General features: G+C 54.5%; 6 protein-coding genes across 6 annotated transcripts; 2 read left to right on the top strand and 4 right to left on the bottom strand.

The window, feature by feature from the left end:
• Positions 1-39: 39 nt before the first annotated feature.
• Positions 40-8,076, top strand: LTHEOB_5429 (Phosphatidylinositol 3-/4-kinase catalytic; the record flags this gene model as incomplete). The annotated part of the gene is made up of 12 exons (XM_035514573.1): positions 40-358; positions 678-1,375; positions 1,431-1,463; positions 1,512-1,750; positions 1,802-2,221; positions 2,270-2,422; positions 2,469-2,565; positions 2,614-3,090; positions 3,139-4,623; positions 4,674-6,373; positions 6,441-6,726; positions 6,778-8,076. 12 exons carry the CDS (start codon positions 40-42, stop codon positions 8,074-8,076), a joined length of 7,206 nt encoding a protein of 2,401 aa, XP_035373719.1.
• A 312-nt stretch (positions 8,077-8,388) lies between these two features.
• On the bottom strand, positions 8,389-10,164 carry LTHEOB_5430 (Tripeptidyl-peptidase 1; the record flags this gene model as incomplete). Its single annotated transcript, XM_035514575.1, has 1 exon — positions 8,389-10,164. The coding sequence occupies one exon, from the start codon at positions 10,162-10,164 to the stop codon at positions 8,389-8,391; it is 1,776 nt and encodes a 591-aa protein (XP_035373720.1).
• A 1,012-nt stretch (positions 10,165-11,176) lies between these two features.
• LTHEOB_5431 (Peptidase A1) lies at positions 11,177-12,533 on the top strand (the record flags this gene model as incomplete). The annotated part of the gene is made up of 3 exons (XM_035514576.1): positions 11,177-11,368; positions 11,417-11,567; positions 11,623-12,533. 3 exons carry the CDS (start codon positions 11,177-11,179, stop codon positions 12,531-12,533), a joined length of 1,254 nt encoding a protein of 417 aa, XP_035373721.1.
• An 893-nt stretch (positions 12,534-13,426) lies between these two features.
• Positions 13,427-14,870, bottom strand: LTHEOB_5432 (uncharacterized protein; the record flags this gene model as incomplete). Its single annotated transcript, XM_035514577.1, has 3 exons — positions 13,427-14,110; positions 14,169-14,556; positions 14,611-14,870. The coding sequence occupies 3 exons, from the start codon at positions 14,868-14,870 to the stop codon at positions 13,427-13,429; spliced, it is 1,332 nt and encodes a 443-aa protein (XP_035373722.1).
• Positions 14,871-17,248: 2,378 nt separating this feature from the next.
• LTHEOB_5433 (uncharacterized protein) lies at positions 17,249-18,109 on the bottom strand (the record flags this gene model as incomplete). The annotated part of the gene is made up of 2 exons (XM_035514578.1): positions 17,249-17,512; positions 17,720-18,109. 2 exons carry the CDS (start codon positions 18,107-18,109, stop codon positions 17,249-17,251), a joined length of 654 nt encoding a protein of 217 aa, XP_035373723.1.
• A 1,303-nt stretch (positions 18,110-19,412) lies between these two features.
• LTHEOB_5434 (Inositol monophosphatase) lies at positions 19,413-20,444 on the bottom strand (the record flags this gene model as incomplete). The annotated part of the gene is made up of 3 exons (XM_035514579.1): positions 19,413-20,027; positions 20,130-20,266; positions 20,327-20,444. 3 exons carry the CDS (start codon positions 20,442-20,444, stop codon positions 19,413-19,415), a joined length of 870 nt encoding a protein of 289 aa, XP_035373724.1.
• Positions 20,445-20,730: the final 286 nt, after the last annotated feature.

Raw genomic sequence — 20,730 nt, forward strand, 5'->3', positions numbered from 1 at the left:
CATGGCACGTCGACCGGTCTAGCGCCATCCGGCAACAGTATGGCTCGCAAAGCTGGCGACTCTGGTCCCCGCACCCTGGCAGCCGGTATGGCGGGCTGGACCAACGGCATCCCTCCGCCGTCTACCATCGCCGCTCAGATTGTCAACAACCACTCCCGCGCAAACGGTGCCCAGGAACCCCAGAACAATGCGCTCTTTGGCCAGCTTCTGCAAGAGTTCCTGGCAGATCCATCTGCAGAAGAGTCTGATGTGCGACTCACTCTGCAGCTGATTTCTGTGGTCGTCGAGGCTGGTTTCAATGCTCTTCTCAAAGAGAATCCTTTCGGCCGTGACGTGCTGCTATCACAGGCCAAAGACGGTATATCCGTGATTAGGATAACCATAGAGCGGAACCCAGGTCTGCTGTTCTATCATGACCCAAGCGGTGCAGACCATACTACCCAGCCACCTCTTGTCGCAAAACTTCTGCCTACTCTGTTCTCTCTTTTATCGCGGCCGCCTCTTCAAGCACTTCACGCAGATTTACGAGACCTCCTTCACTCGTTTATCCAAGTATTGTCTATAAGCCGTAACACGTGGCACGAGGCGAATGTCTTGTTCGAGACGTATCAAACATCCATCAGCGGTTTGATTTCCCAGAATCGCCTCTACGATCTCACTGCTGACCGTGTCTGCAGCCATCCTTACGACTCTGGAAAATCAATGCTCGGCCTTACTTGCAAGTCCTTCTTACAAGGTTACACTGCCTCCACCTAACATGGTCTCACGCCTACTACCCGACGGACAACAGATTGTGGCTATTCCTCAGAATTGCCAAATGGAAACGAACAGCCATTCGCAGGCTGCCAGTATTGCATTGTCGCTCATGGATCCCATTTGCAGGTTTCTTGGTCCTTCCTGGGACACGTACATTACAGCCACTGGCCGGGCTGCGATTCCCGACTGGATTGCTGACGGTCTTGGTCGTTTATGGACGTGTTGTAGCAAGCTCAACCTTTTGAATAAGTCTCAGAAGGATTACTTTGATCTACTTTTGCACTTGTTCCTCTCAGTCTTGAAATCATTCGCGCCACGAGCTATCGTCGAGCAAACAGCAACCGTCCTTTCTCCCAAGATCTCAACTGCCTTCTATGAGACACTCTCCGAGATCACTGAACTGATATGCCAGCTGCCAGCCAGCCCGGATGTTCAGCACCAACTTTCAGACGTCATCCTCACCACCGTTTGGCTCAACCGACCGGCAAGAGCGGATCAGTTTCTGTTATTCGAGAACGCATCAGCAACTGCTAGCCTTTTCGACGAGTTATTCCTCTCGACTATCGAATCGCTTGCCCAGGATGACTCACAGACCGTACTCCTTGAACACGATCTACGAGTGAGTATCCTGTACGAGGAGCTCATAAGCGACAGGCACTAACATCATACTTCAGAGTGCCATCGGTTTCTGTGTTAAACGCAGAGATGTACGGAAAGGCAGTCGGGTAGAATCTCAAATGTCTTTTCAGGTGCAGTGGGTCAAAGAAGCTACCGATCTTGAAGATACATTATTGTTGGACAAGTTTTCAGAACTACTGCTTGAAACTCAGCACGAATTCCCAGACGATGAGAGGCCACGCAAGCGACAACGCATTGATGCACCAGCTCAAAAGTCACGATCGAAATCCTATTGGGACCATCTAGTCCTGAAAGCGAGCACCTATCTTGCCAACGATGATCAGCCCGGCTTAGAGGGTATGAAGACTGCAGTAGAGTACGTCCTCATTCGTTGCCCAAGTATTTTGGAAGACTGACCATCTACTAGAGAGAAATTTCCAAGCTTGTCGGAAAGCGACAAGTGTAGAGCCTTGACTGCATTCATGAGGCTACCTTGTGCAGCTATGGGAACGCTGAAAGCCAACATCCTCAGTAATGGTGATATTGTGGACTCGAGCTGTGCCTTGTGCGATGGTGGGGACGATAGAACTCATCCCGGTCACCGTAATTGGAATACCCACGGCACTGGACAGGAATGGAAGGACGCCATTACGGTTATGCAGAAGATCATCAACTGCCCGGACCTTCAGCGGAGCAAGGGTCCACGAATCTTGGCCGCTGCAGCAATCAAGAACTTATTGAGCCACATCAATGACCGCGAGGCGCTTAGCCTTACGAAGTCTTCGCTTGGGCAATGGTGTATGAAGTCATTGAAAAGTTCACTGAGAGAACTACGCATTGCTGCGGGGTAAGAATCCACCTTAGATCTGAAAGACCCGACTAACTAATTCCGAAGGCACACTCTTCCGGTGTTCCTGCACGACGGAGTCCCTGAAGAAATCCGGCAGAAGAACCGCATAAGTGCGCTCAATGTCATGGTTCAAATCGCGGACCGGGAAGTGCTGGGGGAACAAGAGACGCTCATCCTCGCATGGGGACAAGTGGCAAGGTATGTTCTCAAACACGATACTTGTTTCCGCTGTTGACAAGACTAGGGTTTGTGGTGATGACGAACTCAACATTGCCCTTCTACAGTTGGTCAATTACCTTGGCCACACTCACCCTATGATTTGCAGCGTGGCATATCATGAGGTAAGCTAGCGTTTTCGATTTACGATGGATAGCTCTGACGTTCGACAGCTTGTGTCCCTTGCAGATACGTTCAACTGCAAGCCGGGGGAGATGCTAAGACCTTTTTGGCGAAATATCGGCTTTGAAGTATTCAAAGACCTCTGCAGCAAACCACAAAAGGCCCAGCTATTGTCGGACCTCATTGAGGCAAGCGTCAACCAGCTTCTCGTAATAACTCAACGAGAGGTCCTGCCATATGTCGTCCTCACGAAGAAGAAGGATGTCCTGAAAAGAATCGCAATGGCACGAAACACGACCGTTCAGGATGTTTGCCTACAGCCGAAAGAGAATCTTGCTGCGATATTGGCCACGCTGTTGATGCACCCCTCTGACGATATTGAAACATCTACCGCCGCGCTCCTATGCGAATCCGTGCCGGATATTGAGAAAGAGGATTTGACCACTTTGATCAAGACCGATCCCACTGACATTGCCTGTGAGATTCTCAAGGCGTCCGCCGGAGAAGAAGGCGCACGAAAAAAGGAGGTTAGTCTCATTGAACTGATTAACATTGAATAGCGCTAACCACTGCAGATCCACCGAGCCTTTTGCACTTTTGCTACAATTTGCGAGCGACGCAGTGGATCCTCCAGTCGCCTGGCCACCAAAGAATCAAAGGTTTTAGCGCAATTCTTCGACACCAATATACTCGGAATCATGGCCCATTTCTCGAGTATCATCGACAGCTCTAAGGAACACCAACCGCTTTGGGAAAGGAACCGGAGCCTGGGCGCTATCGAGGATCTCATTGCTCTAGCAGGCATCAACGTTAGCCCTGCGCTACCCCAAATCCGCGCATGCCTCCAATCGGCTTTTAACGTGCCGCAGCTGTGCAACAAGGCGTTTTCAGCGTGGGCGTCTCTTTTAGATGCGGTGGAGAAAGACGAAATTGAGCCTTTAATCGACCAAACCTTTTCTGTTGTGGTTCGATATTGGGACTCTTTCACGCCGGACGTCCAGAAAAAGGCCTTCACGGTCATCTCAGAAATTGTCCACAACCACAACAAGCTTCTTCAGGAGAGGATCGACATGCTCCCGTCTTTGCAATCCATCCCGCTGTTCAGTAAAATCGAATCCGAGATCAACCGGCTTCGGGAGAAGTCTTCGGTGAACCCGTTCGAAGCATTTACAAGGCGCTGCCGGGATGAGAATGCATCGGTTGTCGCTCAGGCCCTGAAAGAACTACGGCTGTACCTCGAGACTGACCAACAGTCCATCCACGAAACAACTGTTGCCCAGCATCCGAGCAACGCGGTGGCGCAGCTTTGCCGTTCTATATTGGATGCTTCAATCAGATTCACTGAGAGCCGCTCTGAGATCGCTATCCTTGCTGCACAATGTCTCGGCCTCGTCGGCTGCCTGGATCCATCTCGGACTGAGACGGTGAGACCAAGGCGGGAAATCCTCGTGTTGTCAAACTTCGAGCGAGCGGATGAAGCCATCGAATTCGTTGCGTTCATGCTGGAGTCCGTACTGGTAAAAGCCTTCCAATCCGCGACCAATGCCATCTCGCAAGCATTTATCGCCTATGCTATGCAGGAGATGCTCAAGTTCTGTGGTTTCAGCAATGAAGCTACTGCATACCGGCCACGTTCATCACAAGGAAGTCCATCCTACCAACGCTGGATTGAGATTCCCGAGACGATCCGGAGTATACTCACTCCGTTCCTGAATTCGAAGTATGAGATCAAACGAAAGGAAAACCCAGCCCTCACCCAACAGTACCCGATCTACAAACCTAAACTCACCCACGCCATGTGGTTGCGAGACTTCGTCCACGACTTGCTTCAGCGGCCGAAGGGGGAAAACCCACAGACAATGTTCCCGGTATTGTCAAGAGTCATCAGGGGCCATGACTTGGCTATTTCTACATTTCTCCTTCCATTTGCTGTAGTCAATGTCATCCTCGGTGGGACTGTGAAAGAGGCCGAGAACGTTGTTCAGGAACTGGTCCTCATCCTAGAGACTGGAATAGGCGGGCCGGGCCCTGAGGCTGACACATTGAAGCAGTGTAGCGAGGTAATTCCCCTAGATCCCTCCGCCCAACAACGTATACTGATTGGTCCTAGAATGTCTTTCAAGTGCTTGACTACATGTCGAAATGGCTACAAGAGAAGCGTAAGCAGCTTAATGATATTCGAATGCTTGCCTCGCGATCAGGGAGAGACCCGTCAGAGCTTGACGAAGTTCAAGCAACCTCTCAGATCAGTAACATTGAGCGCGTTCTACATGCCATCCCAGCCGAGGTCATATCTCGCCGTGCCGTGGAATGTGGTTCTTACGCTCGTGCTCTCTTCCACTGGGAGCAGTACGTGCGGCAGAAGAACGAACAAGCAAAACTGTCCAAGGAAGCTATCGACCAAGAAAATCTCTATCAGCACCTCCAATACATTTACACTCAAATCGATGAACCAGATGGCATTGAAGGCATTTCGGCCCATCTTCAAATCCTGGACCCGACTCAACAAGTCCTAGAACATCGCAAAGCTGGCAGATGGACGGCTGCACAGAGCTGGTACGAGTTGACTCTGGCTGAGAAGCCAGACGATCCAGAAATTCAGTATCAGCTCCTCAGTTGTCTACGAGAGTCAAATCAATACGACTCGCTATTAGCACAAGTCCAAAGCTTCCAGAAGTCAGCAGGATCATGTGCGCCCAGAATCCTTTCTCTTGCAGCAGAAGCTTCGTGGGTGACGGGCAAATGGCGAACGTTAGGAGAGCTCCTGTCCACCACACCAGCCGGTTTGCAAGACTTCAACGTCGGTGTTGGCCAGGCTTTGTTGTCATTAAGGCAAAAGGACAACGAGGGCTTCATCGCGAAGATTAACGATCTGCGAAAGTCAATCGCCCGAGGATTATCGCCTTCAAATACGGCATCGCTGCAGGCATGTCACGAACCGATGCTGAGATTGCACGTTCTCTATGAGATTGAGGCCATCAGTGGAGCAATCGACTCATCTTCAATCAGTCGTACAGACCTTCTCAAAAACCTGGACAGACGCCTTGATCTCCTGGGAGCATACACTGCCGAAAAACAGTACATTCTAGGGCTGAGACGGGCAGCCATGCAGCTCTCGTCGCGTGGTTTCAGCGCTCTTGATATAGCATCTTCGTGGCTTACAACATCAAGGTTGGCCAGGAAAGCAAATCAAATTAACACGGCTTTCGACGCAGTGCTCCACGCAACTCGTCTCGGAGACAGCGAGGCAAAGATCGAACATTCCCGACTTCTTTGGAAGGACAGGCATCACCGGAAAGCGATCCAGAATCTCGATGGTGCGATCGCTGCTAACGTTTTCTCGCGTGAACAAACACCGAGCAACGCCGGAGATAGCATGTCAACCAACCGGACCAATTGGACTGATGAACAGCGGCAGATTGTGAACAAGCTTGCTGCCCGAGCATACCTGTTGAAGGCCAAATGGCTGGATCAGTCGGGGCAGTCGGCCTCAAGCAATATCGTTCAGTGCTACCACACAGCAATAAAGCTTTTTAACAAGTGGGAAAAGGGACACTACTATCTCGGAAAACATTACAACAAACTACTTGAATCGGACAAGACGCAGCCAAAGGTCAGCTTTTCGACCAAGTGCGGCGAAACGGCCAAGCTCGTCATCGAGAACTACCTCCGATCCATCACGTTTGGCGTCAAGCACATTTACGAGACGATTCCCAAACTGCTCACTCTGTGGCTCGACCTTGGTATGGAAGCATCTCGCGACGTCTTGCCGAAGGATTTGGAGAGACACCGGCAGCGCTATGAGAGGGAGTAAGTCCACAACACAATTTTGAGTTGGCCAGCATTGTCTGACGCTAATTTTTTTTTTTTTTTTCAGGGAAAACGTCCCCGGCGTGCGTGCTCTCCGGCTGGACATGATTAACCAGCAGATCAAAAAATACGTCCTGGACAGGTTGCCAGCTTACCTATTCTACACTGCGTTGGCACAGATGATCACACGCATCAGCCATCCGCACAGCCAGACGTATGACGTACTTTCGAGAATCATCATCAAAGTTGCGGATGCCCATCCCCAACAATCCCTCTGGAGTCTTCTTGCTGTGGTCAAATCCAAGAACCCCGATCGCAGTAATCGTGGCGTACACTTGCTGGCCAAGTTGAAGGTAAGGCATCAAGACTCTTCACTAAGGATGTTTATGCTCATATGTGTGTAGGAGCATAGCAAGAAGACCAAAACATCATCAAGTCCAGATGTGAAAACGTTGATTGCGCAGGGAGAGAAGCTCTCAGCGGCTTTGCTGAATGCCTGCGATGTCGCACTGCCAGACAGGCAATCGCGTTTCAGTCTGACCAGAGATATGGGCTTTCAGCACAAGCTGGCCCCCTGCGGTTTGGTGGTACCGATTGAGACGACGCTGATCGCGAGTCTGCCTCGCAACTCAGAAGTTATGCCGAAATATTACAAGGCGGCGTTTTCCGGGAACATCATCACTATTTCATCATTCAGCGATGACGTTCTTGTCCTCAGCTCGCTCCAACGACCGCGAAAGCTCACTGTTCGTGGTTCGGACGGTCGGCCGTACGGCCTTCTCTGCAAGCCAAAGGACGATCTTCGAAAGGATCAGCGGTTGATGGAGTTCAATGCGATGGTAAACCGGGCGCTTTTAGGTGATATCGAGTCCAGCAAGAGGCGGCTCGACATTAAGACATACGCAGTTACGCCGCTGAACGAAGAATGCGGCGCCATCGAATGGGTGGAGGGGCTCAAGCCTATGCGAGACATCATCCTCAAACTTTACCGCGAGAAGGGCATGAAAATCGACTACGGTGCAATACGGGACCAGCTTGCCAAAGCCTGCAGCGATCCCTCCCAAATCCACATCTTCACCGACCAGATACTCGGCGACCTACGGCCCGTTTTGCACGAGTGGTTCATCGAAACGTTCCCGGAGCCCGAGGCGTGGTTCGCGGCGCGGCTCAAGTACACGCGCTCGTGCGCCGTCATGTCCATCGTGGGCCACGTGCTCGGCTTGGGCGACCGGCACGGCGAGAACCTGCTGCTGATCGAGGAGGACGGGCGCGTCTTCCACGTCGACTTCAACTGCCTCTTCGACAAAGGGCTCACGTTCGAGAAGCCGGAGCTCGTGCCGTTCCGCCTCACGCACAACATGGTCGACGCCATGGGGGCGTACGGCGTCGAAGGGCCCTATCGGCTGGCGGCGGAGCTCACGCTCCGGCAGCTGCGCCAGCACATCGACACGCTGATGACCATCTTGGAGACGTTCCTGTACGATCCGACGGCCGACTTTCTCGGGAGGAAGAAGAGGCATACCAAGGGGGTTCCGACTACGCCCGAGGAGGTGCTTGAGAGTGTGAAGAAGAAGGTGAAGGGATTCTTGCCGGACGAGACGGTGCCGTTGAGTGTTGAGGGGTATGTGGACGCGCTGATTGAAAGAGCAAGGGATCCGCATAACTTGGCGGCCATGTATATCGGGTGGTGTGCTTTCTTTTAGTTGCGAGGGCCGAGATTAGCAATGAAAATATTGAGTACAGGTGATAATTGGAAAATAACTTAGTACACCAGCCATTCCGGTTCATTCGGCGAGGTAAATCGTTTCATGTGTTTGCAGGGTATAGGAACAACTTCACTTCAACGGACACGGACTGCGAACCGGTAAGTTCTCTTCGTTACTACCAAGTTTCACTGGACTAATACTAAGCACAGGTTGTATCATCTTCATTCGTCATAAACTGAAATCTTGCTCTCTCTCATATCACACATTCCAATCCAAGTTCGACGAGGGAATCTTATCATCAAAAATCAATCAAACGACAGCAGCCCTCAACTTCTCAAAGTCGGGCTCACCCAAGCCGGTGACGGCATCCCAGCCGGGCAGGGCCTCCCAGCCAGGCTCGAACCAGGTCGAGTTTGAGCAGCCGCCGCCCTGGCCCTCTGCGACGTCCCTGTAGACATCCTTCAGGGCGTCCGAGTACAGCAGGGGGTTGAGGAAGCCGAGCGGGGGTTTCCCGGCGCGCAGGCGCAGGTCGTTGAGCAGGGCGACCATGGCGGCGAAGACCGGGGTGCTGGCGCTGGTGCCCTTGAGGGTCGAGGTGAAGCCGCCGACGGTAGTGACGTAGTCGACGCCGATGAGGCTGACATCGGGAAAGGCGCGGCCGGCGGCCGAGTAGTAAGGCGCGTGGCTGCCGTTGAGGCGGTCGATGTAGGTCGACACGACGGCGTCCTGCCACTCGGGACGCGGGAACAGGTCGGAGAAGCCGCCGGCCGACCAGGTTGCGGGCCCGCCCCAGGCGGCCGTCGCGCCGACAGACGTCACCCACGGGCAGGTGGCGGGGAAGGCCGGGATGAACTTGGTCTCGTTGTTGGGGCCGAGGCACTCGGTGGTGCCGGTGCCCAGGGCGCCGCCGTCGCCCGAGGCGTCGATGACGGACACGCCGCGCAGGGCCAGGCGGCCGAAGAGGTCGCAGGCGCGGCGGGCGTAGGCGGGCGGCACCGTCTGCTCGTCGTCCGAGTAGGAGATGGAGACGACGAGCGGCGGGTCCTCGAGGCCGAGGAGGTAGTCCAGGAACTCGAGGTACGGCTCGTTGCCGGCCTGCGACTCGGGCACCGTCGTGTTGCCCGGCTGCAGCAGCTGCGGAGGGCGCCCGCCCGTCGAGATGTACGTCGCCGGCAGGGGGCCGGTGAAGGCCAGGGCGTACTCCAGGTCCAGCATGGCCTCGGCGCCGACGCGGGACGGCACGTCGGGCGCCTCGCCGCCGTTGACGAGGGCGGTCGTGTAGTCGGCCGTGAAGTTGTTGAGGCCGTAGGTGTGCAGGAAGTACTGGAGGTCCGTCCGGTTCGGGTGCTCCTCGAGGAAGCCGGCGATGGCGATGGTGCTGCCCGAGGAGGCATCCGGAGGGAAGTAGGTGATATTATATTTCGAGACCAGCTTCGACGGGCACGTGTCGACGTTGCAGTCGGGCGGCCCTGGCAGGCTGTGCTGGCGGGACTCGAGCTGGCGCGAGTACTGCTGGTACCGGCGGCTGCCACCAGCGCTCAGGAACTGCGTCGCCGGGAAGAGGAAGTCGATGCTCTCCTGCAGGTCCGCGGGGATACTGTACGACTGTGTGCGCAGCACGGGAGCTTCGCCGTTGTAGCTGTACTGGGCGAACGAGGCTGAGAGCAGCGAGCGAGCGGTACCGACGTTCGTGATGAAGCTAACCCATTCGCCATGTTGCGAGACGTGTTGCACGCCGTCCGCTGACTCCAGCCATTCAGTGACAGCAGCACCGGCGGAGGAGACGTCAGGGAGGACGGCTTGCAGCTCGGCGGCCGACAAGTACTTGCCGTAGTTGATCGACGACGGGTCGCTCACTGAGGAGGCCAGCCGCAAGTGATCAGCGTCCTCGGGGTGCGCCAGCGCGATGCGCAGGTGCAATGTTTCGTTATCATTGGCTGGGGACATGTATCTCCAGCCGGCTGGCAGCACAGGCGTCCTCTCATGCTCGACGAGATCGACAGCGGCGCGCGCGCTCACCGCTCGGCAGGATGCCGTCTGAGAGAAGGCCCAGAGGGCTGCGCCTAGAAGTGATTGGAGATGCATCGTCACTTGGCTCGGTGGGAGGCAAACGAGAGAAATGAACCGAGGTTGGCCTTGGAAAGACCTCCCGGTGAACAGACGTCTATTATAGCGCCATCATTGAGGCGAAACGGCCGTTAGTAGATGCAACATCATGGGTCGCTGTTCGGATATCTCGTATTCAAGAAGGGCAGATAGTGCTCCCTGCGTGTCGAGTGATGGAAGGTCGCTTCGATGATTCGCGCACGGAGCTGATCGGTCGATGGAACATCACTAGGTTGGATTGAAGTGCGGCAAGGGCGACTGGGTTCACTTCTTCTCGTGCTTGATCAGGCTGCCACTGGGCTGATCTTCATTGCTCGCCCGGCTCGATGCTGGGATCATTGTGGGGTGGAATACGAGCCCGGTCGCTTAGTATCACGATAAAGTCGGGCGAAGTGAAGAATTCGTCTTGGTGCTTTTGTCTCTCAAACCATTGGTTCAAAGGGGTACTTGGACTGCCCATCCAAATTACTCACCGTTGCACTACTAAACGATTCAGCCTCGTACTGCGAGTTAAAGCGTTACGTGCGGGAGAGGCGTCTAGAAGCCCGATGGAAGGCGGACGTTTGAGCTAGATTGGTTAGCACAGGCTTTAAACCGATGTAAGCACTTCGGTCCGAGAGCGCCCACTCCTGCGCCGACACCGAGCCGTTGTTTCTTGCCAGCATTGCACCTGAACACGAACACGGCCTTAGCATGCGGTGTAGCGCCGACTAAATATATCTCTCTCCATGACTCCACCAGTCGGCCGCCAGTCCGGAAAAGGCAGTCAACGACGCCGAGCCCCTGTCCGAGCAAACAAGGTTAACACAAGGTAGCATGATGAGCGGGACGGTGCCGAAGGTGCCGCCACCAAAGTGCTTGTGTGCTTTAGCCGACGCCCTACTTTTTCGCCCCTTATATACTTTCTATGCGCACACCAAAATGCTCTTTTAGTGTGCCAGCCAACAGAAACACTCTTTCACAGAATCTTTTTCTGAGTCCTCTCGCTATCATGTTCCCGCTTCTGTTCCTGCCCGCTCTTGCGGCTGCCGCTCCCGCGGCCAGACAGGCCCAGACTCCTGCCATCATGCCCTTGTCTTATAAGTACGGAGGCTATCCCAAGGTCTCTACCGACATCGTCTATGGTACTCCCGGTCAAGCCCCCATCGAAACTGTCATTGACACAGGCTCTGCCAATTTCTGGGTAAGCTCCATCAGTCCATTCTTACAACCATCACTGACGAAAATGCAGGTCTACGGTCCCGATGGCAAGGTCAACTCTGGCAGCCCTTACCTCTTCGGCACCGGTCCTTGCACTGAGGATGTGACGCCCTTCTTCAACTACCCCGAATCGTCGACCGCCACCGATGTCAAGGATTCCCCCCGTGCCTTTGCCTACGGCGGTATGCCACCCACTGCAAACCCAATCCAGCAAAATCACTGAACGTTCATCCACAGGCAACGGCAAGATCATCCAAGCGCCCCGCAGCGTCAACGACACCATCTCCTTCACCAACACCAAATACCCCAGCCTGCTCGACCAGCAAGTCCAGCTGGCCAACTACACGGTGATCCGCTCGTCGGCCACGACCTGCAACGGCATGGTCTACGAGCGCAGCATCCTCGGCCTGTCCGAGAACACGGCCGACACGACCGGCCCGTCCTTCCGCGGCAACCTCCTCTCCTCGGGCCGCATCGAATCGCCCACGCTGTCCATGTGGTTCGACAAGCCGCCGGCCGACGTCAGGGGCGAGTTCCGCGGCACCGCGCTGTTCGGCGCGCTGCCCGGTCCGGAAAAGTACTCGGGCCCGCTCGTCAAAGTGGCGCTGGACCCTCCGGAGGGCACGTACGTGGGCTACTACGTGGCGACGCCCAAGATCAGCTACGAGGGCAAGCAGTTCGCCATCGACACCGAGACGGTGCCGCGCTGCCTCGTCGACTCGGGCTTCGGCACCGAGAACATCCCGCTCGTGACCAAGGACTTCCTCGACGCCACGGGCGCCGTCGACAACCACGGCTACCCGGCCTGGCCCGGCTCGTGCGACAGCATCCCGGCCAACAAGACCCTCGACTACACCTTCACCGGCGTCGACGGCCGCGACGTCACCGTCCGCGTGCCCCTGAGGAGCTACGCTAGGGGTATTAACGACTACTATAACGAGACCAACGTGTGCGCCCTCAGCTTCACCCTCGATACGAGCGGCATGTGTGCCGTCGGCGCACCTTTCTTTACCAGTGCCTTTTTGGCTTTTAACGATGATGGCAAGGAGGTTGCCATTGCCCAGGGCGGCGTGTCGACCACCGCTGATGAGGGCGTCGATGGTTTGGGAGAGGTCACCGTTGTGAAGAGCGGTGCCGGTCTGCCTTAAATGACATGAGCGTTGTAAAAAGAAATTTCAGTAGACCAAGATTTAGTCGATTCATGATCAATGTACATACCAATTTTGAAAGAAATGTAATGCAGCTGCCAACCCTGGATTGAGAAACAACCATTGATACCTCATGAAACAATAACGACAACGAAGTAAAAGATGCAATGGTAGCCACAAAATTACGGGCGTGTAAATACTTGCGGAATGCATAACCATTCAGTCAGTCACAAAGGGGTCGACTCGCGTTCTTGAGTCTTTCGTAATTAACGGCACTAAAATTTCACAAGAAACAAATTTAGTCTTTTTCAGAGAAAGTACTAAGCAGCATGCTGATCCTACGAAGAAAGAGTGGACCAAGCGAAAAGAGGAACCGAAACGGTTGGAAAGCAGTGGTGCACACTGAAATGAGAAAATATGAGTGCGAACTGTTTATACAGACAAGAATTTGAGTAGACTTGGACTCTATAAACACAAGAAATCTCTATAGTGCCTGCTACTCAAAGAAATAGTTTTGAAATCTTCGTGATATCAATGCTACAAGATCAGGGCTATGTTCACAACGCTAAACTCTCATCGCTTAGGCCACATATCCACGAGCGACATTTCCGCCTGGTGGCTCACTAAGACTCTTCCGCTCGGCTAGTAGACCTTCTCCGCCTTTGTCGGGCGTAAGATATGTGCACTCCATTTCTAAAGCAAACAGAGCAGTCTGGGTATCCGCGAAGCTGCGCTAAGGGGAAAGAAAAAGAAAAGAAAGGAATCAAAGAAACCTGGCCAACAATATCCGTGGCCTCCTCTATATAGACAAGAAGAAAAGGGAGGTTCATCCTCCGAAAAGAAAAAGGAAAGAAAAAGAATTCTCCTCTCTTACTATAGGTCACTGCGTTCCCTCAGTTCGTATAGCTGTATGCCTTCCTCATCATCTCGAGCTCTCCTTCATCCTCCTCATCCTCCTCCTCGTCTTCATTCACCCGCGGCCTCGCACTCTCCCTCCTCAACCACCGCTGGCTGTCCCGATCCCCAACGAGCTCCGAATTCTGGCTCGTCACCCTGTCCACCGCATCCATGCCCGATTGCGGCCTCGGCGCTACCGCAATCGCGTCAACGTCTTCAGCCTGGCTGGCACCGCTCCGCCGCACGTCGACGGCCACCTTTTTGGTGATGCCACTCTCCAGGTCGTCCGACTTCCTGCCGTAATGGTTGTTGTTGTCACTCAAGACCTCGCTCGTGAAGGACGGCGCGCCGATTTTGGAGAGCTTGGCCGCCGGGTAGTGGTATTTGCTGATGTTCGATGCGGTGGTGGCGGTCGTGTCGGTGGTGAAGGTGTTGGTCGTGTTGGATGTGTTTCCTTTGCTGCGGTGGTTGGGGCGGCCGTTGGCGGGGGCTACAGGGAGGTCGTAGCAGTTGATGCCTTCGAGCTCGTCGAGGACGTGGCGGTCGGAGGAGGCGCGGGCGACCTTGGCGATGAGGTCGGCGAGGGACATTTCGATGGAGAGTTTGATGATGTAGGCGAGCGGGTGGAATTGGACGTAGATGAAAGGGTTGTGGAAGGACATGGAGAGGATGATGGCGAGCTGTTGCGATGTGTTAGCTGTCTGAAGGTGTTTTTCTGGAAGTAAAGAATAAACTTACGTCAAGAAAAATGGAAAAGAAGTCGAGGGCAACATTGGTCCAGAAGAGGATCTTGTACTTGTCCAGGCCATTGGCGATCAGATTGCGGCGCACCAGCCACATGAAGTAGATGTTGAGGCCGGCGTCGATGATTAGGAACATGACCTTCTCGACGCGGTCCCAAATGTGGTTGACGCTGACGTAGGTCTGGGACCGCTGCAGCTGCGCCGGTATCCAGATGCAGAAAACAGAAAGGTTAATAACGCCAACGTAAGCCGCCACGGACCACTTGATCTTGTTGACTTGGCGTGGGTCAGGGAGGAGAAGTGCGATGCGGTTGACAATGATCTGGAGGAGGACTTGGATTTGGATGACCCAGAGGCAAAGTACGAAGAAGAAGAATTCAAAGCTGGAGCATTTACAGTCAGACAAGCAAGTAGCGGCGGGGAGTGGATGACGTTACCTCGGCCCAATGGTGCTCCTCATGTATAGCCATGATATTATGCCGATGGTGATAGACACAACTATCTCGATCCACACCATGATAATGTAGGCGGTTATCCGGTGGGATCGTGCCCACGTGTTGAGAGTCTGGTTGATGGCAGTGGCGACGCAGAACATGGAACATCCGATGCTGATTCCCCAGACAATGCTCACCACGGACATGTCGAGCCGGGTGACATTGTACTTTTCGAACCATGGCGGCACGAGCGTCCCGGTCATGGTGGGCCGGTGGTGGTAGGGGGGAGCAGAGCTGGGGTGGGCGGAGAGGCCTCGAGGGGAGGGCAGGAGTTAAACACAGCTCCTCTATCGCGACAGCATGTGGGCTTGTGTCAGACGGCGAGATTTTCGGGGACAAGGATGCAATCCTTTCCACAAAAGCGAGGGTGCGGGGACGGCTTCGTTTCCAGGTACGATGATGAGGGTATGTCGAAGTACAGCTGCGAACGAATGCGGCCGCAGGCCCGCTGCAGAATGATATCTAGACTCACAAACGAAGGTGGCAGTGCGCGCGCGTTGCAGGTACAGATTGCTTTGCTCACTATTTCAATCGCACAGGCTGGACGGTAGGAAGGCCGAGTCGGATGGGAATAAAGTTCGAGGGGTACCGATTGAGCAAGTAAGCGCATTTAGCGTCCGTCGTTGACGCAAGCCGAGTGGGAGCTCTGGGCTCGCATTGGTCGACTCGCAACCCGGAGGTGGCCTCCGCCAGCTGAGGACATGCGGCGCTATCCCACACTTGCGCAAAGCTAGAATCTGACAGCCACCACAACGGGCTTTGATTCAGTCGCCGACCCCACGGCACTCCCTAGCTCGCCACAGCCCGGGCCACGCGGGAAGTCGGGAGGGTGGACGGATCTACTGAATCTTGCAGGGGTAATCCTTTTCTCTCCACCCGTTTCCAACATGTTGGCGTCACTTTGTACAGGGATATGTCTTCAGGGGCTTGCCTTTCCACCGTGCAGCCGTGTAAGCGGGACTTCAATTTCGCTTTTTTTGAATCAGCCGGAATGCGATATCTGGATGGCTACGTCACGCTGCATCACACGCTGCTTACCATTCCCTGGTTTGCACAAGAAAAAATAAATCCAAACAAATCTGCTAAGCTAGCGTTGAGTACATGTCTTACTGCTCACTCATGCGGACCGTGTGTAGACTCCATCCTCTCTCTCTGTGTTCCTGGATCGCGTGCATCCCGCACGCTTCCGACCCACGAAATACCATGGCCAAGCGAATCCTTCATTACAATTGGAGTTGGCTGAAACATTCCTGATGGGTGGCGCAGGCTATGGCCATGGGTCCCAAAAACTCCAGATGGCTTCCACGTTCCATCCTTCCGGGAAGCTTGCAGCAGCCTGCCGTGCTTGCCGTGGAAAACCACGTTTCGCCCAACTCCGCCGTTGCCGCCAGATCCAATTGGCCAATCATCCATCTGCCGGTCGGGCTTTTATGGCTGAAGTCGACGCAGCTGGCAGCTTGGCCCGCTGGAATACCCAAAAGAGGAAGTTGAGAATTTTTCCGATCTCCTCGGGGGCTTGGTTTCCACGCGAATGGCTGCAGCACGTGGAACCAAAAACAACTCAAAAGTCTAGAACTATCTAGAGATTTCTCTTTCTGCCCACGGCTCAACTATCTCCCCCATCCTCTGGATCACCGTCGCTGAGCCTCTGCTGCGCCCCAACCGCTGTCCCTTCGATCACCCTATGCATGCATCTTGATAAGCATGCATAAGGATTCCGAGAGCACGGGTACCTGCAGCCAGGCTCCCCAGTCTTTTGTCCCATCTACTTCCAGAGGGAGAAAAAATCCAAAAAGGTAAAAGAAGACATCATCCTGGTAGGGTACGTCATCGTATACCACGTTAGGCCAAATTCCCAATTACATGGCATAGTATGTTGCATAATATTTCAACTAACCACGCCACACAATGAACGCTACGCAGCCCTCTTACTAAGTTGGTAGTTGATGCAAGCATCCGGACCTATATGTAATCAATCTAGATGTGAGCTTTTACTGACCCCTGCAGGAAGTAAGTGGAGTCCTTTCGTGGAGCATTGGGCACTCAACTATTTTGCGATCCACTGTGATGGCAAATGGGGAACCATGCACAGAGCAAGTGTCTGTCGTGCTCACTGCAGGCCCCTGACGACTACCAACCAGGACCACAATCACTCGTACAACCGCCCAACCCTCAACTTACCCACCACACGGCCACTCTCATCTACAACCGCCACACCGATTCTCCCCACATCCTCCTCCGACCTCACATATCCCCTAACCTGACCATCCGCCCCCTCATCAGCCTCCCCGCTCTCCAAATCCGAAACCGCCGCACCACCCGCAAAGCCCGCACTTCTCGCCGCTTTAGCTGCTGCAGCGCCACCGCCCCCGCCGCCCCCACCACCACCACCCTCGCCATTTCTCAGCAGCGTCGACGCGTTCATCTCCAACCTCGGCGTGCCCGGCAGCCCTTCGCATAATCCACCAGAATGCCCGCCACGCTGAACGCAAGGATGATGAACGACGCGATGCCCACCACCACGAGGAGCTGCACACAACGCTGCACGCCAGCACCTCGTTCGTGGCTTGCGTTCCTGCTTCTACTTGGGCGCGATCTGCACGGTCTTGTTGCCGAGCTGGTCGGTCCAGTCGCTGAGGTTTCTTCGCTTCTTCGCTGCCCCCTCCTCGTCGCCGCCGTCCATGCTCAACCGTCGCATCTGCGTGGCGCCGCAGCTGTTGCCGTTGTTGGAGGTGCAGTTGATCCGCGTCTCCGCATACGTCGTCCCGTAGACGCAGACGGAGTGGAAGATGCAGCCTTCGTCGCCGACCTTGCAGCCCCCCTTGGTGGTCTCATACAGGAGCGTCTAGTCTTACCTCTTGGTCATGTTCTTGCCGTCAGCTCCCCGTGTGTAGTTGTTGTGCGTCGCTATCTGGATGCTGCCCTAGTCGTTGTATTCTTGTTTCGGGCCGAACTAGTAGTAATAGTCGGACAAGTTAGTAAAGTCGGACTGCATCGATCTTTGGCTGTCGAGCGCCCAGTATGTCGTGTTGATGGTAAGTGAAGTGCTAACGTCCTTCGCAGAAGAGTCCGGTAGGTTCCCAAGCGGAACTCCAAGTAGAGATGAATGGGCGATATTCTCTTCGCCGTCAACATCAATCCAGCCATCTGAAGCTTTGATACCATTTTCCTCCAGACGCTCGAGATGAGGAACCTTAGCATTCCCCCAAAGGTCAACCTTGGAATGCTTCACTGAAGGCGATCCGAACACGGCCGCCGCAAAAAACGTCGTTTTCGAAGACATCTGATAGAGCTCGGAAATGCTGGTCGTGTAGCCGGGAAAATACGCCTCTGTCCAATTCATGTTCGGATAGTCGACGAGCGGATGGTCACGGAGTTGGTGGTCTTGGTCGCTGAAGGTCCTGTACGTTGCTTGACCGCCAAGGGGGGACAACAACCACATCAAGATTAATAAGACACCGGCAGTGTTGAAAGCTCTAAGTTGTATCTGCGTTGATATCGCGTTGATGACTGCAGTGCTTCCGAGGAGCTGATCGAGAAGACCGAGCCGCTCTCCCTGTTCGAGACGCTAAAATGCGAACGTTCTCAGATTGTTGCCCATCGCAGCGGCGAAAACAAGTGGGAAGACTGTAGGACCCTGAGGCGGTGAGCATTCTGGAATAAGTTCCAGGTAGCAGCTTACCAGCTGCCGTATCTCGATGAAAAAGTTGTACGATGGCACTTTAGTATTTTTGTTCCGACCGTCGTATGCCCATACCAGCCCACAGAAGACGAAACAGAAGATGGAGAAAAGTATGAAAAATATGTTTCCGATGTTGCTGGCCATGAGCTCCGAAAGAGATTTTTTGGTAACTGTTGTGGCTCGTTGGGCCATCCTGGCTTGGGCGTGGGCTTTGGACTTTGCAGTTCTTCCTGTGACTGGGATCCAAGGGCATGTAGCCGGACGAATTCCTGCCTTGGTCTCATTTTCACTGTCCCCTTCAAAGAGGCCAAAATCCTCTACACGTAGTCTAGCATGTTAGCAGAATGTACAACACAGAACAGGAAGGCCAGGCGGCGGTACTTATACAGCCATATCTCTGCAGAAGAAATGAGTGGGGGCCAAAGTACCCACCCATTACTATTTTAGTAAGACATTGCAGCGTGAATGCGCCAAACCGTTTAAGCAGATGCTGACAGCATACGGTAACCCTGGTTAATGCGACGCTGAGCCGCAATGTGGTGTTGTTCTGCCTCCTATGATTGGACACATAGGTCATCGCGGCTCCAAGCGAGCTTCATCACAGCCTCAGCCTACATAGAGACCCTAACAGATGCTTCCATGCGGCTCTGCTGCTGACTCTAATCCAGGATTCACTGAGAGTCTCTTCCACAATAAGCAGGTGCTCTAAACCCAGGTAGCAGGTAACAGCTGATGTCGTAGACCTAGCAAGCTGAAGAAATAATTCGTGGAAGCCTGGGTTCCACAGGCAGTTTGCCGATGAAATGGCCAGCAAACTTTTGCAGTCTGCTAGTACAAATATGATAGTCAGCCCCTCGAATCGAACGATGCCAGGAGACTATCATACCTTTCAAACGCCCATTACAGAAATTCTCCTGTTGCTGGCTTTTAGTAACCCAGAATGCCCCTCTATCAGGTCGGCAAAGCATCCAATCTTGCGCTTAACCTGATTTTGTCCACGGTCTACTCTAGACAACAATTTATACGTCTATATCGTCCCAATTCATAACTCATAACGTGCCATCTAGTTGCCCACCTCAAACTTCCCCTGAACGAACCCCCAGAACTCCTCCACAATCGCCTTCTGGCCCTCGCCCTTCCTCACGGCCAGATACCTCCTCTGATCGATCCTCGGCTTCCACTCGCCCGGGTTGCCATCCACGACGATGCCGCCGGCCTCGGTCAGCACGACCCAGCCGGCGCAGACGTCCCACGGCCAGCAGCCGGCCTCCCAGTAGATGTCGAGCGCGCCCGACGCGACGCCGCACAGGTTGAGGGCGGCGCTGCCGAAGCTGCGCAGGCCGTGCACCATGGCGCCGCCTTCCTCCTTGCGCGCGCACAGCTTCGCAAACGTCTCGCTCTTGACCTTGTAGTCGTTGCCCGTGCGGTCCGAGCCCCACTCGACGCAGCACACGGTCGTGCTCAGGTCCTGCATCGGCTCCGGCTCGCGCAGCGGCAGCGGCGTCGTGCGGTTGAGGAAGGCGCCGCCCCCGCGGATGGCCGAGTACAGCGTCTGCGTGAAGGGGTTGTAGACGACGCCGACCGTCGGCGTCAGGTCGACGGCCAGCCCGAGCGAGATGGAGACGTACGGGTAGCCGTGCACGAAGTTGGTCGTGCCGTCGATCGGGTCGACGATGAACTGTACGCAGCGATCAATCCTCCGTTAGCGGACAGGGATTGGGAGAAGGGGGCGGTCTTGGTGGTAGGTAGAAGACGAGGGAGTTCGGGGTGAAGGTCTTACGGTGGGGTTAGGCGTCAGCTTGTCGCCTGGCTTGTACGTCTCCTCGCCCATGAAAGAGAAAGAAGGGTACTTTTCCTTCAGCGTCGTCGACACCATCTTCTCGACCGCCTGGTCGGTTTCGGTGACGAGGTCGGCGGCTACAGGGTGGTAGGGTTGTCAATTTCTTTCTTGTATGCGGTAGATGCTGTAGCTCTCACAGTTCTTCTTCTCGCCCGTCGTTGTGGTCGAGGGTTTGGCCGAGGTGATCATCTCACCGGCCTTCTTCGCGACCTCGATGAGGAAGTCGTGGATCTCCTGGAGGTTGAGGTCTGCCATTGTGCCGAAGTCTGTGTGCAAAATTCAAATGTGACAATGGAGCTGCAGTTAGACGATAGTGTGAAAGAAGGGACGAGAGCTTTAGGTGGTGTGAACGAGCTGTTGGGGAGGAAAGTGTCAGGATGCAGACGGCGCATGGCGGGGTTGTCTCCAGACGCCACGCGAGATCCACATACCCCTCCGAGAGCGCGCCGCATGGCGGTCAGCCAGTGACGTGTGGCCCCAGTTAAGGCCCATTACTCGACCATGCGCCCCGGTGCTTGACTCGTATTCGCCAGAGTACAGA

This window comes from Lasiodiplodia theobromae (genome assembly GCF_012971845.1).
Source record: "Lasiodiplodia theobromae strain AM2As chromosome Unknown scaffold_15, whole genome shotgun sequence".
In the NCBI taxonomy this organism is placed as follows: Eukaryota; Fungi; Ascomycota; class Dothideomycetes; order Botryosphaeriales; family Botryosphaeriaceae; genus Lasiodiplodia; species Lasiodiplodia theobromae.